A 19,800-nucleotide genomic window follows, 5' to 3' on the forward strand; every position below is an offset into this window, starting at 1 on the left:
AGAGAGAGAGAGAGAGAGAGAGAGAGAGAGAGAGAGGGAGGGAGGGAGGGAGGGAGGGAGAGGGGGAGAGAGCCAGAAAGGAAGCCTCCATCTCTCAGATCCCTTACCAGTTCTCTGACAGGAGCCAGTGGTTCTGTTTAGGTCACAGAAAGGGGCTTCAGGTAGAAACAGGACACAGGGTGCTTGCAGCTCCACCTTCTCAGCACAGCTTGACCCAGTACCCTAGAATGTTTTCCCCTGGGACTTCCTGGCTAGGGCCTATATTTGGCTGAATGTAATGATAAGAAGAGAGGCAGTCAATTCAGTGGAATTTATTTTGCCTTACATATCTTGATAAGGATAAAGGCCCAAGCTGGCCCAGTGGCTTAAGGCAGTTAGCCAGGACCCAGATTCTCCCAGCTCTTGCTCCACCATCTGTAGAGTGTGGCTTTTGTTTGGTTTGCTTGTTTGTTTGAGGAAGGTTTTCCTATTGTCCAGTTGGCCTCAAACTCACTTTGTAGCTAAAGGTGGCTTCAAACTCTTCATCTCCTATCTCCCTCCCCCCTTTTTAAGACTTACTTGTTTTATGTAAGTACATTTGTTGCTATCTTCAGACACACCAGAAGAGGGCATCAGACTCCATTAGAGATGGTTGTGAGCCACCATGATCTTGCTGGGATTTGAACTCAGGACCTCTGGAAGAGCAGTCAGTTCTTGTAACCTCTGAACTATCTTTCCAGCCCACCCTTACCCACTTCTTAAGGCTGGGGTTGCAATATACTGAGTATGTGGGTTTTGGTCTCAGGGCTTGAAGGGATTGCTCCACCTCCAGGCTCACAGCTGTGTTCCAGACTGGAAGTCGAGGGGAACATCACAGGACAGCAGAGTATGCATAGACATACATGTCCATTTCTGTCTCATAAGGCAGAACTGAACCCCCATAGTTGTCCCTCACTAATCAGAAGCTCAGGAAATACTTTTTGGCTTAATTGGTAGCTATGTGGGGTGTCTGTTAGGAGATGGGGTGCAGTAGGGGAACTAGATACTGCTAGCAGAACCAATAGCCTGAGTGTGTGGCTTCTGCCATTAGGTGCTATGCATTTTTTCTTCTGTGTTTCCTTCCATCTTTGAAAGTAACACCTAGATCTCAAGTCCAGCTGTGGCTTAGGGAGTCAGCAAACATAATGCAGCCATGAGTTCCAAGTTTCAGTCAGTAGCTTGAGTGCTCTGTGCCCAGGGCTTTAGTCAGTAGCCAGAGTGCCCTGTGTCCATGCTTCAGTCAGTAGCCACTGTGCCCTGTGTCTATGCTTCAGCCAATGGCCTAATAGCTCACCACACAGAATGGGGTCACATAACCTAATGCTGTGGACACTGCCCTTGTCTACGATGTTTTTACAATGATAGAAACCATCTCAGGGTCCATCTCCCACAACATATCCTACTTGTCCTTTCTATAAGTTACACATAACTCAAATCAAGTCGTGGTCTAGACAATAGAATCCTTCCCACCAGTTCCTAGCTGTTGCGAACCATAAAATCAGCCTCTTTAGGGCTGGAGTGATGGCTCAGTGGTTAAGAGCCTTGTTCTCTTGCAGAGGGCCAGGATCCAGTGACCACATGGTTCACAAACATTTGTAATTCCAGGAATCTAGCATCTTCTCTGACCTCTGATGACACCAGTGATGTGCACATATGAACGTACATACATATATGCATGCAGGTAAAATACTTATGCATATAAAACCAAGTCTTTTTTTCAAAGTCAGCCTCATAAGGCACAGAACAAGGAAATGTAATAAACACCTGCTAGGTGCACTCACTGCATTTTTTTAGTCCCTACAGAAAATGCTTTTCCAAAGTTGACTAGAGAAATACTTTCAGGATGCTTTATACCGTCCACATATTGTTTATTGACATACTTATAAACTTTTAATGGACCCATGCATATTTTATCTGAGTCTAACCAATTACTCTCTCTCTCTCTCTCTCTTTGGGCTACAAGACATGTAGATAAAGTAAGAATATAATTTAATTTTCTCTTCTTTTTTTAGAGGAAGAGAACCAAATTCATTGCCTGCGATTTCCTGACTGAGTGGCTGTACAAGTAAGCTGTTCCTGTCATGAATATTCAGCGACACGGGGATTTGATTGTATTAACTTGCAATAGAAGAACAACAACTGGCTTAATTCTTGTTCTTTTTCTTGTCAATCAACATGATTGTGTGACCAGCCAGAATCCGAAGAGGGCAGGGGAGTCATTCACAGAATTCTTCTCCATTCCATTTGTGGAAGAATGGCTCAAGGACCAGTAAGTGCGAAAGGTTGATTCTTAATGTTTTTTGTGCATGTGTGTTTGGTGTGTATGCATGTGTCTACACACGTTTGCACATGTGCAGGCCCACACGTAAAGGCTGAGGCTGAGGTCGGGAGTTTTCCTTGTTCATTGAAGCAGGGCCTGGAAATTGAATGCACAGTGTGCTGCCCTGGTTAGTCTGGGTAGCTGGCTTGTTCTGGGGGGTCCTCTGTCTCTGCCCTCTGCACTCTGGGATCACAGGCAACCACCTCTCTCCCAGCATCTGTGTGGCTTCTGGGGAGCCCACCTGTGATCGTCATGCTTGCATGGCTTTAGTCACTGAGCCATCTCTCCTGCCCAGTCCCAATCTCAAGGCTGGGTTCACACTGGCTTGCTGTGGTAGAAGGGAGCTCACTCATGCACTGCACCTGGACTCCAGATCAGTCCATGCTTGGGGCTCTCGTCTCTGGTTATTTGTAGCACAGACTAAGTTCCCTCTCTTCACATGGTTCTACCCTAGAAACACTTCAAAAATAACACAGAAACGAAGTTCTTGACCTGAATAATTTTTCTTTCCAGTCGTTTTCCCTCTCTCTGTTCCTGTCTATCTCTCTGCTGGAGTGTCCTTGCATATACTAGACAGCCTTAGCTCCCATAGGTCTCACACTCAAGCTTGGGGCCTCTTCTGTTCTTAGTGGCCTCCTCTGTCTGAGGGGTCATCGTGTCTCAAGGAATATGGTGGAACTTTTCTGTTGCTTCTCAGCTGGGCTCAACACTTCTCCATTTAAAATACCACACTACCCAGTGAAAACTCTCTGACCATCAGAATCTAGCTCTCTTCCCCTCAAGCAAGTAAGTTCTCTCCTTCCACCCAGTGGATGCCAGGGATCAAACTCACATGGCCAGACTTGGTTTCAGGCACTTTTACCCCTACACCTTCTTGTCAGTGTTTAGGTCATATCCCTCATCTTCTATAACTGTCACAATTCATGTGTGATCATGCCTGTGGAGGCCAGGCACTGATGTCACGTGTCATCCTTTATGGCCCCTCACCTTCGTTTTTAAGACAGGGCCTCTCACTGAACCTTTACATCACTGATTAGCTAAGACTGGCTGACCACTGAGCTTTTGGGTTCAGCTTCCCTCAGCTTCCTCAGTGCTAAGGTTACAGATGAGCTCCACCATGCATTTTATGAAGGTGCCAAGGGTACTCCTCAGGGTTCTGCATTCCTCCACAGGCAGCAAAGTGCTCACTGAGCCATCTCCTAGACCCAAGTCATATTTGAAAAGGTCCGAGACCTTAGATTAGACTATTAACCCTAGTATCACAGCTTTTGCATAAGTCTGCTCTTTGAGAATATCAAGTTGAATAGCTAGGCCTTTGACTTTATCCATTTTAGGGGCAGAAACTGGTAATAAAAAAAAACCCTGAAATTACAAATCAGGGCAGGTGATTTGTGCTTGTAGTTCCTGCCCTGTACTGGCAGATAGGCCAGGAGTTGAAGGTCATGCTCAGTTACCTACCAAGTTTGAGGCTAGCCTGGCTACAGAAAATCCTGTCTTTTGAAAAAAAAAAATCTGAGGTGCCAGCACACCTTTAATCCCAGCACACAGGAGACAGATGCAGCTGGATAGACAGCCTGGTCTACTTAGTGAGTTCTAGGACAGCCAAGACATAGAGAGCTCCTGTTTCAAAAAACCCCAAAATGCAAACATACATACATGAAAACCTAGAAATACATACATACATACATACATACATACATACATACATAATACCATAGTAATAATGAATAGAAATGAATAATAAAGTAAAATAATTAAGATTATACATAGAAATGAGTGCCATATTGGAAAATCCTTGTTTTTTATTTATATTTAAAACTATTGACTGTTGCTCAGTGGTAGAGCACTTACTAAACTCTGGATTTCATTTACACATACAAACATACACACACACACACAGACAGATGCACACTACATACTACACACGGAAACACACACATCACATACATAGACACACACACTACACACATGCACAAATACACCACACACAGAAACACACACATGTGCATGTACACACATACAGACGCACACAGACAGGCACACACACACACAGTCCTCTGCTTGATCTAATCACTGAGAAGTATGAGGTCTGTTAATCACCGAATGGCTTGTGTTTTTTCCATAATGGGGTTTTCTTTCCTCTGTTGCTTCTGTACTTTGAAAATGAACCATTTTCCTGTGCTAATGAAAATGTCTTTTTTTTTTTTTTTCCGAGACAGGGTTTCTCTGTATAGCCCTGGCTGTCCTGGAACTCACTTTGTAGACTAGGCTGGCCTCCAACTCAGAAATCCTCCTGCCTCTGCCTCCCAAGTGCTGGGATTAAAGGCGTAAGCCACCATGCCAGGCATTAATGAAAATGTCTTAAAGATCAGAGACCTTATTGGGCATGGTGACTCATGCCTTTGATCTAGCACATGGGAGGCAGAAGCTGACAACCCTTCAGGAATTTGAGGCCAGCCTAGTCTACACTGAGTCCCAGGCCATCCTGGACCACATGCTGAGACGCTGTCTAAAAGAGATGGAGGTGGGTGCTGAGAGATAGCTCAGTGACTAAGAGCACTTGCAGAGGACTCCGCTGCCATTCCAAGTACCCCCATGATGGTCCAAAAACATCTGTACCTCTAGTTCCAAGGGTACCCAGTGCTTACTCTGACCTCTGAAGGCACTGGGTACACTAACTTACATGCAGCAAATCAGCCATACACATATGAAGAACCTGAAAAACAAGATACAAGACCTTTGCTCCTTGAGCATCCTTGTAAACCTCTAGTCACTCACTGCCATGGAATCTTCAGGTGGCCTCAGGAGAAGCGACAGCCATCGCTGCAGTTGGAGACACAGAGCTCTGGCTTCTGCTGGCATTTGTATTCCATTATCTTTCCAGGAGATGCCCAGGAATGCAATAAAAATGAAATCTAGTTCACACCATGTAGCAAATATCTGTGGAGCTTCTACCTGCCATGGCACGGAGGGCTTGGTGCTGAGGAAACCGGAAATGAACAAATGAGGGCTTGAAGCGCTAGAGCAGGAGGCACGTTTACAAGCAGCTGTAGTTTGTGTAGTGAGCGTTGTAATTCGAGTGTTAACAAAGCGCTAAAGGGAAGCTGCTAGGCAGGAGACCCTTCCTGGGCCTGGAGCCAGCTGGGTTGGGTCCAGACTTAGATTTGAGAACTTAGGCGCTGCGTTCTTCCAGGGTACCTTGGAGCAGGAAGAGCCAGAGAAGCAAGCAGGAACATGAGGACGGGAACTGGGGAACAACCTCTAGCCCAGGTTTTTGATCCTCAGCGGTGTGGGGAGCTATGCTGTGCGTTGTGATGTTGGCAGTATTGTTGCCCTTTCCCTACTAGACACCCCCAACCCATATAGTTTAAATATTTCAGAACATCTGCAGACAGATGAATGTCTCAGTTGAGACCCTCTAATCTAATCCTGTGGTTTTCTCCCTGGGTTTCATTTTAAAATCATCTGCAAACCAGGGCTGGAGAGATGGCTCAGCCAGTAGAGGCTGGGCTCACAACCAAAAATATAAAATCTTGTACAAACCAGGCAGAGTGGTGTGTGGCTTTAATTCCAGCACTTAGGAAGCATTGGGCCTCTGTGAGTTTGAGGCCAGACTGGTCTAGATAGCAAGATCCAGGACAGCCAAGGCTATATACTGAGACCTTGTCTCAAAAAACAAGAAAAAAAAAAATTAAACCATCTGTAGAACTTTCCCTCAAGACCCGTTAAATCCAAATTTCCAGGATGTCCTGAACATTATTTTATTTTCATTTTTGTTTTAAAAAGCATTCTGTATGTTCAGTTTATTGTGGTTTCTATTTAGACAGACTCTTATTATGTAGCCTAGGCTGGCCTCAAACTTTCAGTTCTCCTGCCTCAGCTTTCTGAGTACTGAAATGAAAGGCGCATGGCAGTCTAGATTCCCGAGTAGTCTTAGGGTACAGTCAGGTGTGAATTCTTTGTTAGATAGACATCACCCTGCATCTGGGTGATCATCACAAGTCTGACCAAGGAGCCACTCTGCCGGATGCTTTCTTGAATATGCGCGATCCCCTCTAACCTTTCCACAGCTCTTGCATATAGATGCTAAAACTGGGAAGTTGAAAATAAAGGAATTGAGTCTTGGGGAATTATGGTGGTCACTGGACTTCTTCCCCACGCATACGGCCTGCTGCCAGCCAGCCATCCTCTTATAGACAATGGCAAGATCAGAATAACAGGCAGTGCAGAATGGAATTGTTCCCCGTCCCGTTCTTAGCCTTCTCTGCCTAAAAGGTTCTTAACCTTTTCCACCCTCCTCACAGAGCCCGGCCCCAGCCTCCTGCAAGGAAGGTTGCTGTGGCCTGTGCTGTGAGATAGACTCATGGGTCCTGGGGCACATTGGCTGTTCTGGCCACAGCCACATTTCTAAGAAGGAACTGAAACACAAGGTGATTAAGTTTTGCTCAGGGTGCTAAGTCAGCAGCAGAGGTGGGACTTGAACGCAGGCAGCCCACCTCCAGTCAGTCCCATCAAGAGCACATTCACACTGCACTGCCTCACCCGCCAACTGACCTTAATGGTAACTAGTGAGATGGGAAGAAAACGGACCTCGTGCGGATGGGATACATGCATTTGGGTAATTTAAGGGATTTGAAGTGGGTATTTTGAGTAAATGAGAGTTTCCTTTCCTGGCTCACCTTTAGTAAACAACCTGTGAGAGATGCAATGCTAACTATGTCTGCTGACACTTACTGCCTGCTGTAAGCCTGTCTACCAGCCTGGAAGGGAGCCAGCGACTTTGTGAGTCTGGATCTTATTTTAATGTCAAGGTCTAGCCGCCTACAGCTCAGTGCCACTGTCATGTGAGATTACAGCTGAGTTGGAAGTGGTTGTCACGGGTGGCTTCCTAGTGACTGTCCTGCAAGTGATCCCTCTCCCACCAGGTTCTCCTGTCATCCTCTCTCCCCATCCTCAGTTTAGCGGACTCTGTATTCTGTCTAGTCCTCCATAGCTACCTTTCCCCTGCCTCTCTTTGTTTTTTATATAACTACATTTTTGTATAGTCTAATATATTGACAGTCTTTAAAAATGATCTTCTGCACATAAACTTGAAAGTAGAGTGTTTATCATGCATAAAATGTGTGTCTTTATGAGGTTGATGATGCAGGGAAAGGAAACGTTCCATGTTAAGGACTGGTGTGGGATTAAATCACTCAAGACCTGTCTTAGTTAGGGTTTTACTGCCGTTACCAGATACCATGACCAAGGCAACTCTTATAAGGACAACAATAAATTGGGGCTGGCTTATAGGTTCAGAGGTTCCGTCTGTTATCAAGGCAGAAGCATTGGAGCATTCAGGCAGTCATGATGCAGCAGGAACTGAGAGTTCTACATCTTTTTCTGAGGGCTGCTCGTGGAAGACTGACTTCCAGGCAGCTAGGAGTAGGGTCTTAAAGCTCATGCCCAGAGTGACACACCTACTCCAGCAAGGCCACACACACTCCAAAAAAGGCCACTCCTCCAAATAGTGCCACTCTCTGGGTCAAACATATACAAACCATCACAAGACCTAAGGATTCTTTCAGAAAAATGACGCTTCACTTAAACATGGGTGACGTTGATTTTTCTCCAAGCGAAGAGTTACTTTAAGAATGCAGAGCAGGCATGAGGCTGAGCTCAGTTGGTAGAGTGCTTGCCTAGTATGCATGAAGGATGCACTTATAGATCCAGTCCCCAGCACTGCATAGACAGGGTGTGATGTGCATGGCTAACATCTCAGTACTCCAGAGGTGGAGGCAGGAGGGTGAGAAATGCAGACTCCTTGGTTACTCCATATCTACATAGCAGGTCTCAAAAGAAGGCTGCAAAACAAAGGGCTATTTATGTCTTTTCTTTTTGCTGTTTTCTCACTTCTAGTGGATGATTATGATTTTTCTGTAGTTATAATACAACATAAATTATATTAAAACACAAGGCTTCTCTGCTTTGATTTTCTTGCTTCTGGGCACTTAACTTCCCATATTTCTCACTAGTGAGCTAGCGTTCGCTCTTCTGAGGATGGGGCTGGGCTGTCTGACAGCTGGAATCCCTGCCTACTATGCTTGCTACCTAAGCCGTTCAGTCTGACATAATCTCAAGACTTTTCATCAGGAGAGACTTTTCTTTCCACTAGAGTTAGATCTTTGCTTTGTTTTTGTAGCTCTGGAGATCAAACCCAGGGCCTTAGGCATGCTAGATAAGCGCTCTGCCAATGAGCTACAGCCCTAGGCCTAGGTATGGGTCTCTTGAGTGACAATTCTTGAGTTGCTAAAAGCAATAAGATAATAAAATTGTGTCTGATAGAAAGCAGGCCTGAGAGCTGGCAAGAGTCTGAGTACTGACTGACTGACTGACTGACTGACTGACATGCTTGCTTATTATCTGGCTATGTGGAAAGCCAATGCTTTCTTTTGAAGTTAAATGAGCACCCTTTCTTTCCACACCCTTTTTCCCTTCAGCCATTTTAAGTTCAATTTCTGGTACTTGTAGATGAAAGCACCTTGATTGATATGTTCTCTTTCATGGTATTGCCACAGATCCAGCAGTACTCTGTGGTAGTCAGCTTTCTCTAGGTGCTGCCACAGTAACAAATAGCCCCCCATTTCGGTGTTGTACACCACAGGTTTACTGTTCACTCTTTCATGCTGGATGCTTGCCATGTGGGCTCTGTTCTAAATTTCATTTCATCTTAGGACCTCGGGGGAAGGAGCCTCACAGAGGAAGGAAACAATGGCTGAGCCATGCAGTGACAAACACTACTGATCACACCCTCCTTGCTAATGCAAGTCACAAGGCCAAGTCCATCCTCAGTGTAAGGAGTGACCCCAGCTTCCGGGGAGGAGCCAAAAGCCATGCAGGGATGCCCAGATCCTCTCCAGGAAAAGGGTGACACTGGGGAACAGCACTGAGGTCCACTGTGGACTGGAGTGTGAGAGGGGCCTCTTCCCTGCCTCTCAGTGGGTGTATCTTCTGCTGGCCTTACCCTTATCAGAACCCAGCACCCTCCTCTTCAAGCATATAGCATAAAGCCCTAATTCAACCAGGCAATCAGAGGCAAAACAATTATCAGAATAGGAAACATTACGATTTTTTTCTTTAGCCCTGAGATTCAATCAGTGTCATTAGGAAAAAAGAAATAGCAAATTGAGCTAGGAACAAAAGGGTCCGCTGCCCTTCTGGTCTCATGTCTCAGGGGAGAAGGCTCGTGAAAGACATCATTAAAACTGATGCCTTCAGTGAAGCCACTGTTGTGTTAAAAAAGAAAAGGTTGCTTTGGGTAAAGTGTGTTTTTCAGCCAAATTCTATCTTTGGACAAAATAAATAAAAAAGAAGAAACCCCATCATACTTTGATGATTAAAGGTATCTTATGACCACAAACTGAGGTGAAAACAGAATTGTCTCTGTGGCATCTGAGGACAAGTCCCAGCGGCACGACCGTCTCTGCAGTGGAGTTGACAGAGGGACCAGGAGCACTGGAGCTTTCAAGGTGGCCCAGGAAGCTCGCACACTTGCTTCTGGTGTTCATAATGCATGCTGGCTGCGCAGAAATTTTGTGGTCATGTCCTCTTGTTAGGAAAAAAAAAGCCTTTCAATTAATTTTGTCTTACAGAGAATATATTTCTGTCTCTGTCATCACCAAGGCCGAAGTCTCAGGGGACAGTCTGCCATCTTCGCTCCTTGCTGTTTCATTTGTTTTCTGAGGGAGGCAGAAAGTGAAGCGGCTTCAGGGGTTTGGGCCCCATTGATTTGTGTAAGTCCTCAGCGTGGACTCCTGTCACTGGCAGTTGGATGCACAGGTGGCCGCTTTTCTAGGACACATGGCACCATTTCCCCTCCTTCTTCCTGTTGCTTGAGGATCTTGTCAGCATGAGCCAGCATGGCAGACACATCTGGGCTCCATGTCACCACCATTTACCGGATGAATGATGTATTGATTGCCGCTGGCTGCTTCAGAGTTACTATAAACGCAGTAGCTTAAAATCATACACATCTCTTTTATGAATTTGGAGGACCCAGTTGCCACATCAGTTCAGTGCCTTCTAGGAGCTAAGGGAAGAATCTTGTCCTGATGTCCCAGCCTCTGCAGGTCAATCCTTTGCTTGCATCTCTTACTTCTCCCAGGACCTCACCTTCCTTCCTTCTCCTAAGTGGCTGTAGCATTGGGCCTTTTGGGTAGTTGGGATCATCTCCCGCATCAAGGTCTTGAGCTCTGCATCTGCAGTTCCTTGTGCTATGAGAGGAATTACATTCCAGGGTCTGGGGATTCAATGTAGAGATCTCTTTTGGTGGTGTTGTTTTACGAGACAGGTTTCTCTGTGTAGCCTGGCTGTCCTGGAACTCCATCAGTAGACCAGGCTGGTCTTGAACTCACAGAGATCCACCTGCCCCTGCCTCCCAGGTACTGTGATTAAAGGAGAGTGCCACCACTGCCTGGCTTTGATGTAGAGATCTCAAGGGCACAGTGTTGGTAAGCTTTCCAGGACTGTAAGGACTGTTAGAGGCTTCTAAAGGGAGAAGCTTCACTTTGGTTCACACTATACCTTCCAGTTCGTGAACATTTGGCCTGTTGCTTTCAGCCTGTCCTTAAGCAGGGTTTCATAGAGGAATGTGTAGCTGAGCAAAACCACTCATCTCAAAGACAGACTATTACATGACCTCTCTTATATGTGGAATCTGGGTCTAAATACACATAAATAGACCACACACGTACGTACATGGCATGTGCCTTAGTTTCTTGTTTATGTGATAAAATCTCCTGACAAAAGCAAAAAAGTTGATAATTTTCTGGAGGGATACAGTCCATCATGATTATTGTGACACTATTTTGTGATACTCATCCCTGGGGCAATGTGAGCAAACATCTGCTCACCACAGGCAACTGATGACAGATGAGAAAGTAAATGTGTTAGTGGAGGTGATAGCTACATGGAGGCCTTGGTGTGCAAACACCTCTCTGGGCTTGATATAACTATTGCTGACTTAAGTCAGCAGCTGGAACATTCCATGGGAAACCATTGGGGACTCTTGGGAGCAGAGCTATTGACGTCCCCTTGTGGAGGTGGAAACTAGCAGGGCTCATGAAGTTCTGAGATACCCTCCCCAGTGTTACATGTGAGGTTAAAACAATGGGCTGCTTCATCAGTGCAGCCTTTCATGAGTCACCCAGGCTGGGGCGGGACCTTCTGTCGGTGTAGCTGCCTTCCAGTCACCCACGCTCCTGTAAATAACCCTACTAAACCAATGCGTTCATCCAGCTTGACTAATGGGATTCTTTCTTTGGTCTGCTGATGCTCCTACTGGCCTACTGTCTCTAGGATAAGTCATGTGACAGGCTGATATTACCGAATCCCTCTTCCATCTGGGAAGACCCCTTTAGTACTTTTAGTCAAATTCTGAGACTTACTGCATTCTGGCTTTGAAATTGTGTGCGTGTGATGCTATGTATGTATGGTGTGTGTATATATATGTGTGTGTGTGTGTGTGTGTGTGTGTTTGTGTGGGTACATGTGTGCTATAGTGCAGAGGTCAAAAGACAACTATGTTACTGGTCCTCATTTTCCACCTTAGTTGAGGACAAGATCTCTTGGTTGGTTGCTACCATGTATGCCAGGCCAGCTGGCCTGAGTGTTTCCAGGGATTCTCGTCTTTTCCCATCTTACCATAGAACACTGGAATTACATTGTATGCCACTGTGCTCAGATTTACATGGGCACAGTGTAAAGTCTTTCTGGATGAATGGCAAGTGGTTTACCTACTGAGCCATCTCCCCAGACCTCATTCTGTTTATTAAATGGTCTCGCTTCTCTCCTGGGCTTCATCCTGTTTAATTTGACATTCTAAGTCTCCAGTCTCTTAGTGGATATAAAACTTACCTTTCCTCTCTTGCCCCAGCTCTTGCCTCAACTTGTCCATAATTCAGGGACCTAGAATGGAGAAGTGAGAGGTTAGCTTTCTCTAATCTCTGTCTAATTATGAGTCTGGCAGTGGCTCTGGCGGGGTCTGTAGTGCTTATGGTGGACTTGGTCACAGTGGCAGCGCGGAGGGCTTCCTGTCATGTGACAGATGTGTAATAATGCTGAAGCACCCTTTGCACTGTGGCTCCTTTAAGTGGCAGTAGCTGACCAACCAAGGTAGTTCTAACTACATGCACCTCATTTAAAAGCACATGTATTACAGTAGCATCAGCTTTTCTTTCTAATATTTTCGTACCTTTATTCTAATATAAGTGGCCCACTGTAATCCTTTATAATGAATCTATGTTTTTAAAAATAATATTCTGGGTAAGAATAGAAGTTGACAGGTAGAAAGGGGTCCAAGGCATTTTAAATAGAAAAGTGAAGATCCGGCTGGAGTGCAGTTCATTGGGAGAACATCTTTAACAAGCATAAGGCTGGAGGTTCCATCCTTAGTGACGTCAGCACTCTTCTGATAGCTTAGAGGGGGTTGGAAGGGATGAGCCTGATACCCTCCCACACACCCTGACCTGACCTCCCACACACCCTGACCTGAGCCCACCCTTAGAAGTATGAATGGGTGGTCAGTTAAGTCTCCCTAAGTCACATTAGAAAAATCATATAGTTAGTTACAAATTAGCTAAATAACATCACAATTGGGTGTATTTTACGAAAAAAAAAATCAACTCTCTCAGTCTTGGTCTTGAAGGAGCTGTTCAGTAGGCTGCTTTCTGGGCTCCCAGCATCAGGGATGAGGTTGACTGAGCAGCCCAACTGTGTGTCTAACCAGGGCAGTGACTCAGCTGATGAGGAATCACTGCTTGTTGACTGAGGGGGCAAAAGCCAAACACAGCCCACTAATGAGGAATTCTAAATGTACTGGAAGGCCACACTTAGGATTCTGCCTGGATCTTTAGTGAAATTCCTCCTGTCGCAGCATACTGGGTCTTCAGGGATTATAGGAGATCCAGTCCTTTCAGTGGCTGTCATTCCTAATCAAGACTATGAGGGGGCTGGAGAGATGGCTCTGTCTATAACATGCTTGTTGTGCAAGCATGAGGACCTAAGTTCAGATCTCCAGTACCCAGGTAAAAAGCTAAGTACATTTATACACGCCTGGGAGACCAGTACTGTGGAGGTGTGGACAGAGCTCCAGGTATTCATTGCCAGACAGCCAAGTAGAATCAGTGGGCTGCAGGTTTTTTTGTTTGTTTGTTTGGTTGGTTTGTTTTGTTTTTGTGGAGTCCAATTAAGGAAGACAGCTGGCATCCACCTCTGCCTTCTACACATACCCACAATAGTGCACCCCTTGGCCCAGAATGTAAGTACCCAGTAAAGAGTGTAGGAGAGTAAGGTAGTTAATGTAGAGGGCCACGTCCCTAGCCAGATGCAGTAGGTGGATGGCATCCAATTCTAGGCCATTAAAAGACTTTACGATGATTGATGGAAGCTTGGCCCGTGCCATCTTTGGAAATAGATCTCTATCTGGATCATTCTTGCTTTTATGTTCCAAGAAAACAGCTCATCTTTCACCTAATGAAAGGAGGATAAATTAATCTAAAATCTAATGTTCAATACCAGATAAGCTTTTTTTCTTTCTACCTGACTCTGACATTCTTACACCTGGGTAGAGAAATGGATGAGGGCAACGTTCCTAGATCTTTTTAGTGTACGTCTGTGAGTGTATGCATGCCTGGGCATGTGCACACACAGGTGCATGTACCTGTGCACATGAGGACAGGAAGAGAATGCCAGACCCCACCCCCAAGAGATTGGCTCAGGACAATGGGCTTGATGAGATGATGGGACTTGAACTGTGTTTTTGTGATTGTGCAATAAACAGTCCTGACCACGGAGCCATCTCTCTGACCCTGGTCTCACCGCTCAGTTCTAAGCATGCAGGATCTTCTTTCTGCCCACAAACCTTTTACTTCCCAGCCAAAAGGGGGTGGAATCAGAAAGCACATGAATACATTTTTAAATCTACAACACACACACACACACACACACACACACACACACACACACACTGACAGGAAAACTAGTTTCTGTTCCTCTTAAGATTACAGCACTGATTCTTAGGGTGCAAAAACATTTAACTCCTAGTTAAGAGAAAAAGGGGGCAGTCAGGCTGGTCACTGTTGCTAATAAGGCAAGTCGTCTTGGAGACACTCCGTGATAGATAGAATGTCTTCACTGGGAATGCCAGCCCCAGTCCTGAGGGGCCTCTCTGCAGCAGCCTCCTCCTGTGATTGACACATTCATCTCTTTTGCCCCTAGGGTCCTGGTGATGAGGCTGGCCCCTTTATTTTTATCTGACCTGAGGCCAGCTGCACTGATTCCAGGACAGGGAAGGGCCTGGCTCGGCATCTGTCCCTTCAAGCTGGCCTGCTGAAGCAAATAATTCCCAGGCGCTTCTCTGCAAGAGCAGATCCTTTTCATTCAGCCTGATACACGCTGGCTCTCTTGCACTTATTCTTGTTAGGCAATGAGACAGGACTGTATTATTTAGCCATGAAAGCCAGAGACATCACTAAAGGTCGCCTCATGTTACTGCCTCACAAGCCTATTAGACATCTCATTTTGCCTTTTGCACATGTCATTGAGATGCAAAATGGCTCCAGGTCTCATTACTGGCTCAGGCCCTTTGCTGGGCTGTGCTGGCCCCAGTGTCCTCAGCTTTGCAGGTGTTCCTTCCTCTGGTCCCTGAAGGAACACTGTCGCTGTGTCATTCGCCATATCAGAACTGAGAAGCACACCTAGAGCAAGGAAGATCTCCCCTGAAAAGAAGACCCCATCAAACCTCCCTTTAGATGCTGGCCACAGAGGCTGCTTTGTTAAAGCATTCTCAGGTAGGACTTTCCTCAGGTAGGACTTTCCTCAGGAAATCAGGATAGATGGCAATCTCCTACATTGTCACTGTAAGGTCAAGGGAGGAGTGTGTTTTGTGATTAAGGCTTCCCTTCCCTATTTTTTTTTTAACTCCTAGGCAAATGGCCATGTTCTCTTCTGTTTGTTATCCAACAGCTGCTAGACTCCCTACTTCCACGTTAGCTGCTCTTCCCTTCTCTGGTCACTCTTCTGGACAGCTTGCATTCTAGGTAGGAAGTAGTCAGTGTCCTTGAATGAGTTCCCTTTGTTATATCCCCTGCCTCCTCCTCGTCGTCATCATCGTCCTCCTCCCCCTCTTCTTCCTCTCCTTCCTCTTCCTCTCCTTCTTCCTCTTCTTCCTCCTTCTCCTCCCCTCTTCTTCCTTCTCTTCCTCCTCCTACCCCTTCCTCTTCTTCCTCCCCTTCCTCTCCTTCCTCCTCTTCCTCTCCTTCCTCTTCTCCTTCCTCCTCTTCCTCTCCCTCCTCTTCCTCTTCTTTTTCCTTCCTCTTCCTATTCTTCCTCCTCCTCTTCCTCCTCTTCTTCATGCCTTTCAGCCTCTTCAGCCCCAAACACAAGATCACAGCAGCCCCTTGTTCCAGTTGTGAGCATTTCATGAAGCCATGTGCCACATAGCATGTAGCCCCCAGCCAGGCTGTGTTGGGGGTTCAGTCTGAAGTGTACCCACCAGTTCATATGTGACGATTGAATCCCACTCATGTGGTGCTGTTCGGAAGGCTTTGGAACCTTAGGAGTTGGGCTTGGCTAGTTAGAGTAGGTTACTGGGGAGCGACTTGGAAAGTCACACTTGCCCCTGGCTTCATTCTAGTTTTCTGTTTCCTGGACAGCTTCAATGTGAGGGCTCTCCACCACACACTCACATGGCTGTGGACTTCACCTTGAAGAACTGAAATCCCTCTGGAACCATGAGCCAAAATTGGCCCTCCCTCCCTTAAATAGTTTCTATAGGATATCTGATCACAGTGGCCTGCCTTCATGGGTATTGAGTGCCTACTGCCTGCCTGTCTTGTCCCAAGTTCTATTACCGAGAGAAGCCAACATGACAGCAGGCTGTGCTCCCGTGGCTTTAGCACACAGACTGGTTTCCAAATTGGGCCAAGGATTAGGAAGAATAATAGCTAGACCCCAACCTAATCAAAGGATGTTTTAAATAACATTTGGGTGGAACTCAGAAGGGGCCTAAGTGTATGTAAACCAGGAGAAAATTGTGTCTGACCTTGACCAGCCCTCAGGCATACTGGAGCAAATTAAAGAAAAATGACCTCATCAGATGTGCCCCCATGCCGTGGCACAGGGCTGAGTGAGCAGATCACAGGCTGGGATGTAAGGCCCTGCAACTCCTCTGCTGGGTACCCTTGAGAAGAGAGCACCATGTACCACTGTCCTGGTACTCTAGAGATTTGGAAGCACTCTTTCAGAGGAGCTGAAAGGCCAGGTTTGTTGGAACTTGGGAACAAGCCTGGTTAGGTTGGGACCAGAAGGTGCTCAGTAAATAGCAACAGGTATTAGTGCATTTCACTGTTATTCTCTAAGATCACTGCCACCATTCCAAGGTCTCCTTTGAAATGCCAAGGTCTCTAGAAGCCACTTGATTTTAACTAGTGAGGGCAGCCACTGCAGGGGCGTGAGGTGGCAGTATGACACCACTGATTTCTAACATATGGACAATGGAAGAACAGGTGGGCAAGACACCGAATGTGGCAAGCGGGGCACTCCAGGGGCAGAGCATTGCAGCCAGGAGAGCAGCTATTAGGCAAGAAGAGGCAAAACCAGAAGCAACAAACAAACTAAAGACTGTCTGATGGAGCTTAAAGTGGAAAGTGAACATCAGGGGAAGGTTCAATTTAAGATCCTGTTTCAAAAAACAGTGGACTATTACAAGGGCAGATACTGGATGTCAGCCTCTGTCTTCCACTTGTGGACACAAAGGCACACATGCACAGATATAATATACCACATACACATACACACACACATACACAGATGGGTGTAGGGATTATAATTTTTAAAAATTTCAGATCTTAACAAGAAATGCTAACTCAAGCGTACACTTTTCCATCAAAAATGACATTTTTGCCCTCTAAGAATGGGGATAGACAAGGCCCTTAATCAAGAAAACCATTACATTGTCAAAGGCATTGGCAGGATGAAGGATGGATTCTCACAGGCCTATGACCATTTTATTGCTTTTCAGCCCGCGGCCACCAATTCCACTCTCCCTGCTACTGACAGAAGAAGAAGCAGCAGTCAGGATCCAGGCCTTCTGGAGAGCCTATCTGGTAAGGGCCACCTTTTACTATGACATTAAACATCATGGGGACTTGTGACATGGTGGACTAGGGAGAAAACAGATGTATCAGAAGTTGAATGTTGTCACTCACATACAGACCCCAGAGATAGGACTCTGCAAAACAGTGGAATTTGGATTTTTAAAAAATCAAAACTTATTTTGCAATTATCATATAAGACACATTTGAGGGTTGGGGCGATGGCTCAGTTGTGAAAGTGCCTGCTATATAAGCTGATGTTCTGAGGCCATATGCACAGAATCTATGTAAAAAGCTAGGTAGGGTGGCCCGTGCCTGTGATCCCAGCCTGGACTGGGGTGGTAAGAGGTAGATTTCTGAAGGTCATAGGCCATTCAGTCCAGCTTAATGGATGAGATTCATTGTTAGTGAGAAGCCTGTTTTCCAAAATCAAAAGAAGGAGAAGGAAGAAGAAAGAAGAAGAAGGAGAAGGAGGAGGAGGAGGAGGAGGAGGAGGAGGAGGAGGAAGAAGAAGAAGAAGAAGAAGAAGAAGGAGAAGAAGAAGAAGAAGAAGAAGAAGAAGAAGAAGAAGAAGAAGAAGAAGAAGAAGAAGAAGAAGAAGAAGAGGAGGAGGAGGAGGAGGAGGAGGAGGAGGAGAAGGAGAAGGAGAAGGAGAAGGAAGGAAGAAGAAAGAAGGCGGGGAGGAAGAGGAGGAGGATTAAGAAGGAGAAAAGAAGAGGAGGAGGAGGAAGAGGAGGAAGAAGGGAAGAGGAGGAAGAGGAAGAGAGAGGAGGAGGAGGTTGGGGTAATCACTGTAATTGCAGTACTTGGGAGACAGAGCCAGGAGGACCACAAGTTTAAGCAAGACAAGTTGGGGCTGGAAAGAGATTGGGGGATGCAGGGAGGGAGACCCTGCCTCAAAAAATCAAACAAACAAAAAAGCAAAAGGCAGTATTTCATGTACTCAGAGAGGAAAACCCATTGTTTAGAAAAGACAGTTTCACAGCCCTTGCACCAACAGTGTCCCAGCCCTTGCACCAATAGTGTCCCAGCCAGTGTCCTTGCCATCATTTGGGTATCCTGTTCGGCACACTTGAAACCTTAACATATGGAATGGCCCTATCACTTTGCCTAGAGAAAATCCCCTTTTCTTTTGTAACTGGTCTCTTCCAAACCATTTTCCTATTTGAGACATTGAGATTATGTCAAGATTTCCATGATTGCAGTCAGCATTGTGACACCTGTGGGTAGCCATGTTTGCAACGTTTGATGGCCACTGGACGGAGGTCATGGAGCTTCATCACTGCAGTAGGACCTGTCTAAGACAGAGCCTTAGGAGGAGTTTGGCCCAGCCATGAGGGCTCATGCAATTCCTGTTCTGAAGAGACTGACTTCACCCCAGTACAGTGTCCTCAAGCTCCATTCACGTGTGTGTGTATACAGGGAGGCTAGAGGCCAGAGTCAGCTGTCTTCCTCCATTGCTCTCCACTTTTGAGACAAAGTCTGTCCCTGAACCTGCAGCTCACCATTGGCTAGACTAACTGCAAGCTCCAGGGATCCTCCTGCCTCTGTCTCCCCAGCTCTGGGATTATAGGTGTGCGAGTCATCATGATGAGCTTTTTATGTGGGTGCCGGGAACTCAGGTACTCCTGCTTGTGCAACAAGCATTTCCCCACTTGAGCTATCTCCTCATCCCTCTTCTAACTATCTCTGAGTTCAGCTAAACCAAGATCCTTCAGGAGGGCAGTTTCTGTCACTCACAACCTAGAGTCCCAACATCACAGTTCTCAGTTTAAGAAAGATGTTCAGATGCTGCCAGTTGCACATGAAGAAGGACCGTGGCACAAAATAAAAACCTGGCTTCTACTCCTGGAGAGTGAGCATTAGTTTGTCCCAGGGAGAGCCTGACCATGGCTGCTGAGGGCCAGCAAAGCTTACTAAACTGTTCTCTCTCGTGCATGTACTCTCATTCTTTTCTCTTTCCTGAAACGGTCTCACGTAGCCCAGGATGGTCTCAAACTCTTTATGTAGTTGAGGATGTGAATGGCTCAAATCTCTTGTCTTCACTCGTGGGTGCTGGGATTGCAGGCATGTCTCAACATACCTGACTTTGTATGAAGCTGGAGACCAAAGCTAAGGCTTCTTGAATACTAGGCAGGCACTCTACCAACTAAGCTATGTATGGCTACCACACTATCTACTTTTTTTTGTTTTTGTTTTTTTTTTGGTGTTTTCCAGACAGGGTTTCTCTGTATAGCCCTGGCTGTCCTTGAACTCACTTTGTAGACCAGGCTGGCCTCGAACTCAGAAATCTGCCTGCCTCTGCCTCCCAAGTGCTGGGATTAAAGGCGT

The 19,800-nt window shown here is 46.1% G+C and overlaps 1 protein-coding gene across 1 annotated transcript in view; it reads left to right on the forward strand.

The window, feature by feature from the left end:
• The window catches only part of Iqck (IQ motif containing K), a 116,421-nt gene that overhangs the window by 42,676 nt on the left and 53,945 nt on the right, over window positions 1–19,800 (forward strand). The window contains exons 5-7 of the mRNA XM_021166501.2: window positions 2,031–2,083; window positions 2,210–2,287; window positions 17,397–17,481. Coding sequence (XP_021022160.1) covers window positions 2,031–2,083; window positions 2,210–2,287; window positions 17,397–17,481 — 216 coding nt within the window. The remainder of the gene's footprint in view (window positions 1–2,030; window positions 2,084–2,209; window positions 2,288–17,396; window positions 17,482–19,800) is intronic.

Source organism: Mus caroli, chromosome 7 (genome assembly GCF_900094665.2).
Source record: "Mus caroli chromosome 7, CAROLI_EIJ_v1.1, whole genome shotgun sequence".
In the NCBI taxonomy this organism is placed as follows: Eukaryota; Metazoa; Chordata; class Mammalia; order Rodentia; family Muridae; genus Mus; species Mus caroli.